Raw genomic sequence first — 6,062 nt, 5'->3', positions numbered from 1 at the left:
CAAATTGACCAATAAATTTTGGTTTTATTTTCCCATTTTTTGTCAACTCTTGATAATTAATTATAATTTTACAAACTAGTACCCCGTTTGACCCCATTTTTCCAAATTGAAATGGGTGAAATAATTTTTCGTTTTTTTTAGAGGAGCGGTTGAAAAAAAAAATTCAATTTACGTGTTAAATTGTGAGTAAATTTAACCAATAATCACTGAACTTTACACTTGATTACTACTTGCTCACTTATCTTTCACATATTACTGAATGCTCACTCATCTTTTCATATAATTACTTATTCACCACTCGTCTCTTCAAATAATTGGGCTACTTTTACGGCAAAATTTCGACAACTTCCGACCACAAAGAATGTCGAATTTTGATACCGTTGGAAAGCCCACGATATCCTCTTCAATTACCACCCAAAATCTCATTATAACTCCAAGGGATTCGATCGAAAAATTGTCTTAAAAGTCGCCCAAAAATTCTAAAAATCTGCCAAAATTTTCAAATTTTTTGGACGACTTTTAAGGCAATTTTTCGACAACTTTCGACCATCAAAACTATAACCACAAAGAATGTCGAATTTTGATACCGTTGGAAAGCCCACGATATCCTCTTCAATTACCACCCAAAATCTCATTATAACTCCGAGGGATTCGATCGAAAAATTGTCTTAAAAGTCGCCCAAAAATTCTAAAAATCTGCCAAAATTTTCAGATTTTTTGGACGACTTTTAAGGCAATTTTTCGACAACTTTCGACCATCAAAACTATATAATTTTGATACCATTGGAAAGCCCACAATGTCCTCTTCAATTACCACCCAAAATTTCCCGATAACTCCAAAGGATTCGGTCGGAATAAACCCACAAAATCAGCATCCTGAACTTTGTCCAGATTTTCGCCTTTTCAAGATGCTGATTTTGTGGGCTTGGATATCGTGGCCTTTCCAACGGTATCAAAATTCGACATTCTTTGTGGTCGGAAGTTGTCGAAAATTTGCCGTAAAAGTAGCCCAATTATTTGAAGAGACGAGTGGTGAATGAGTAATTATATGAAAAGATGAGTGAGCATTCAGTAATATGTGAAAGATGAGTGAGCAAGTAGTAATCAAGTGTAAAGTTCAGTGATTATTGGTTAAATTTACTCGTTAAATTGTTTTATGAAAGATTATTTGATTCAAAATAAGAAAGAAAAAATAAAATTTAAATTAATGGAGGCAAACGGAGACTAATTTCTTTAGTTTTCCAATAAAATCTTTAAAAAGCATGTCAAATAGTTGTAGAATTCAGGCATAGCAATTTTCTTTGGGCAAGTCAGAGCCCGGGGGCGGGGGCGGGGACGAGGGGGGGCTCTAAACAATAAATTGAAAATTGGTATAATAATATTTAAAAAACTATTAGAATCATCTCAATCTCTAAGTAAGTGATTGTGTAAATCCTTCATCGAGTAAGACATACATCCAAATTTAAGAACGTTCTTTCAGAGATGTTATTGACGAACATAGTTTATGTGTTACCATTGTAACGGCTTGACAAGCATTTGACAAACTCACATCAATAGCCTAATCAATTACTCAGCAAATCCTCCCTTCATCTAGTGGATAGCGTTTATTCTCTTTTCTAATAGAGGGAAAAGCCACTCGTCTTTGTTGGAATATAGATTTACTTGTTTTTGAAAGTAGTGGTTTTTAAGGCATCATCTTTTGGGTTGGTTTGGGCCTAGTAAGACTAAGGATAGTATAGTTTCTTGAAATTCTAATTCTAAACAAAGTAATATAAAAAAAATAATATGATATTACTGAAGAAAACTTTTTTTGAACAAAAATAATAATTTAAAGTTAATAATAGAGTTTTTCATTGGTTATAATCTTAATAAATTTAATTTCTCATTATATTTTAATCAATAAATAAATATTACTTCTGAAAATTCTATTGTAAGCACAATTAAAATTAAATTAAATATGAATTTTCAAGTCGTTTTTAGATATATTGCCAGCCCTAATAACTTACAATGCAAAGAACAACGTCTTCAAACATCTATGAAACTCTGTTGCTATTGGTTGTTCTCTCTCACACTCGCATTCTTGTTTTTATCAAATTTCCCATAAAAATCTTCAACGCGGATAGATATATGATCCCTGCATTGTCTGTCTGCATTATATATAAATATATATGCGCATCAATAAAAATAATATATTATATTGCATGGAGTAAATGGGAAAAACAAGATATTCAGAAGAAAATGTCGCTGGAGAAGGTGGCGGAGGGAAAAGCCCGATCAGTCCGACACGAGAGAATCTTGCAGCAAAAACCTTCTGGGCCGTTAATTTTGACGTTGAAGGCACCTATGATCATTTGTTGTAGGGTAAATTTATATATACACGTTTGTAAGTAAATGTATACGTATTAATATACCCAAAGTTCCCATTTTTTTATACCGTTTACTGTATTTTGGATCATTTCTTGAACCTCGTCGAGTTAAAAAGCATTTTGCATCAATTTGATAGGTCCATAATAAAGTGAAATGGAATAGACAAAAAGAATTCAATGATTCACGTGACCGTTATGTAGCAAATGCACAACGTTGTATGGTACAATGGATAAATTTTTAACTTATTTTCTTTTTTAATTCTATCGCATATCAACCCAACAAACACTCCATGAAGGTATGGGCATTTCTTACATAAGGTTTTTATTAAAATGTGCATATTTTATTCACATAGTTTAAATCTAATTGTCAACTTACCGCAACCCTCCTTCTTTATCCTGGCTTCAAATAACTTTGAAAAATATATGCAAGGCTAAAATATTCACACACAGTCTAGGTGCTTAAATTGAATGGTTTACACTCCACTTATTTCGTATTTATTTCCTCTTCCGTACAATTTTCATTACCCGTCTAATGTAGACATTCGTTTTCATCATGCAATCTCGTAAAAATTGAGGTCTTGAAATTAGGCTTTACTTATATGATTAAAAATTCTCAGTGGCTAGTTTTACGTACTCGAGTTTGATTCTAGGGGAGAACCGGATTCTTATTCACTATTACTCGAATTCCATGCTTTGCATCTTTGGATTCAGAGATGCCCACAACACACCATTGTGCTACATATGATTTTGGTCTCTTATTATGTTTGATGATTGTTTATTGTGAATCATTTCGATTTATATGCTTTCATTCAGGTCTCCAAAAAAAACCAAGAAATGAAGATTCGGAAGCAATTTCCAATATCCTGCATTAATTGATTATTTTGGCCTAAGCAGAGAAGTCAGATCCAGGAACATCAATTTTCGCCTGTTAATTTCTCCTCGTTGAATGTGTACCGTTTTACACTTGTCCTAAAATATACGCACTCTACCTATTTTGCAAAAAAAAAAGAAAAAAAAAGGGAGTATTACATTATAGCTTACGATATCAAATGTCAGGATAAATTGGACAAACTTCATTATTTTTGGTTCAACTTATTTGGCCAAAAAAAAAAAAAAAAAAAAGAGGAAGTATTACATTATAGCTTACGATATCAAATGTTAGGATAAATTGGACAAACTTCATTATTTTTGGTTCAAGTCCTTCAAATTGGTCGATCAACTTGTCCTTGTTTTTTTTATTACTATTATCCGAGGAGAAAGGTTGCGTTCTTTTTTTTCTTTATCCTTTTTACTAGATTTTTTTTATTCAAAAAAAGGTATACTTTCGATATTGCACATAGAGGATGGACCCCGTTCGGTACACATTAATGTAAAAATAAAAATGAAAAATATAGTTGTTATTGATCCCACACAAGAGATAGAAAGTCAAATATAGTGACTTGATGTGATGGATAACGATTATATTTTTCATTTGAATGGACAAATAATAGGAAACAAACGAAGGCTATGTGAGCTCTACTTCCACTAACCAGCTCAACAATTAGCACATCCAATTCATAATTTCAACAAACCGTAAATAACAGCATCATGTCCTTCTTGAGCCTGCTACTACTAAAGAATAAGTTTCCTCCTTATTCAATATTATACAGCAAACATGCCCCGACACTATTCGAAATAAAAGCAACTTAAAAATGACAAGAACGCAAGGTCAAATACAAGTGCATGTGTCCAGTCAAAGAGAGCAAACAAAAGTCACAGTTCTTAAGATAAAACAGTGGTTCAATGGACTAACAGAACTGAACGAGACCAAGTTAATTACATCTATCTTTGTCAAGTCTAACAAGTCAAGCACGCAATAAGAGACATCTCCCCATGACAATCAGACAAAGTATTTGAAGAAGCAAAGTAATAATTTCTTTTCAGCAATCAAACTATTGCCACAGCTTGCTGGAAGTTATAAGTTAAGCCAAAAGCTATACATAAAGAGAGACAAGGAGAAATAATAGCATTTTAGCCATGCCCATCAACCAAAAACTAGAGAAGGCTAACAATTCAGCGTTAAAAGAAAATGACATTTTTCATTCAGCAATAAAACATGACATCTTTCACGTTATCTTTAATGACAGGCAGTGGGCGGACCTCCACATTTTGCTCCCTTGTGGGATTACCACCTGAGGATCCGCTCTCCGAAGTGTCACCACCCTCAATGTAGTAGCGAGCACGGAATGCAGCTAAATGTGCGTAATAAGCAGGTGGAACTGCAAAGGTAACCAGACGTACGTTTGCAGATGGAAAACCAAAATATAACGAATTGTTTGTCATAAAGACCATGTTTAGCTAAGCTTAAAAAGTTCACTTTATAAATAAATAAATTTGTTGTAAAGTGATTAAATTTTTTATTGGAAATTGGAAATAACTTTTTTTATTTTAAAGTAAGACAAAAGAAACTTATCCAGGTGATTTCGGATACATATAGTTGCACAAAATTAAATTTAATTTATTTTTAAAATTTTAAGCTTTGCCAATAATGCTCAGAGACAATAAAGTAGAGCGCAGTCAGTATATGCAAAGACTCACCTATAGAAACTGATCTAGTACACCTGGCATACCTGAAAGGAAAAGGTTTTCAATTATGAATAAATAAAGCAGCCTTAGGCAAACATATATTTCATAAAATCTGAACTCAAATATACAAGTTTTAGGGAGGATAGTGTACGTATAACATAAGTTGTTCGTTAGCACTTGTAAAGCATCTGCATTAAATCTGTTCTCATCATACAACACATGGTAATGTGTTGGACGGCTAGTTCCCTGATAGGAAGCGCAAAAACCGATGAGAATTATTAAGCAAAATATCCTGGTATATCATATTAAGAACAGCCTCCCATATGGCCGTATCTACACAATAATGCGTGGAAATCAAATTTACCTGAATCCCAGCATGGCTACAAAGGAAAAAATCAAATTCGCTGGGGTGACATATCTTAGTGTCAACAACAGTACCTGGTCATACAAGCAGAGTGGTGTGGTTATAAAGAGGAACTTCTTGCAGGAAAATATACAAAGGCCCTACACATAAAAAGATGAATAAATCCGAAACCTGGCAAAATGTTGCCACTCCTGTCTGTAGCATTACGATCTCCATGATTAGCAGGGAAGAGTCGTGTGTGGTGTCTCTTTTGCACAACTACGAAGGTGATCGGTGGTAGATAGTTTTCTTCTATCGAGATGCAAGCCTAAAGAAAGTGATTTTGTTCATTCAAGTTACAAGTATTTCATAGACGGAAATTGAATTATATTCAAGGAAAAACAAAACAAGAGAATCACCAAGTATGTGTACCTTCCGTATTGCATCGATTTCATGAAAAAGAACTTGACTAAATTGCCCTTCACTTACACCATCTCTGCAATTTTTGCTTTAATATCAGGATACACCCAGAAGGTAAAGGTGTAATAAGGTACATGAACTCTAATAAGGAATGGACCTGTAGAATATAATTCTGTGAGGCTTATGCCCTGTGGACTTGAAAAATGCAATCAAAAGTTCCCTGAAAGACAAAATACAAAGATGAGTGAAGGAACGGGAAAAATACAAGCAAAAAATAGCACTTGTAGTTTTCCAACCTAATCATTCCACCATGAATTTTGCCTCTCTTGGGATCTGAACTTGTTTTATAGAGGTCCTGTATTATTTCT

General features: G+C 33.6%; 1 protein-coding gene across 1 annotated transcript; it reads right to left on the bottom strand.

Annotated features, from left to right (window-relative positions):
* Positions 1 to 4,154: 4,154 nt before the first annotated feature.
* On the bottom strand, positions 4,155 to 6,056 carry LOC111374632 (protein argonaute MEL1-like). Its single transcript, XM_022997332.1, has 8 exons — positions 5,991 to 6,056; positions 5,852 to 5,914; positions 5,707 to 5,770; positions 5,467 to 5,602; positions 5,296 to 5,369; positions 5,083 to 5,177; positions 4,944 to 4,975; positions 4,155 to 4,624 (listed from the first exon to the last, which is right to left on the bottom strand). Exons 1-8 carry the CDS (start codon positions 5,996 to 5,998, stop codon positions 4,449 to 4,451), a joined length of 648 nt encoding a protein of 215 aa, XP_022853100.1. The 5' UTR covers positions 5,999 to 6,056; the 3' UTR covers positions 4,155 to 4,448.
* Positions 6,057 to 6,062: the final 6 nt, after the last annotated feature.

This window comes from Olea europaea, unplaced genomic scaffold (genome assembly GCF_002742605.1).
Source record: "Olea europaea var. sylvestris unplaced genomic scaffold, O_europaea_v1 scaffold1269, whole genome shotgun sequence".
In the NCBI taxonomy this organism is placed as follows: domain Eukaryota; kingdom Viridiplantae; phylum Streptophyta; class Magnoliopsida; order Lamiales; family Oleaceae; genus Olea; species Olea europaea.
Note: the sequence above shows the minus strand (reverse complement) of the source record. Positions and strands in the feature narration are given on the sequence as shown.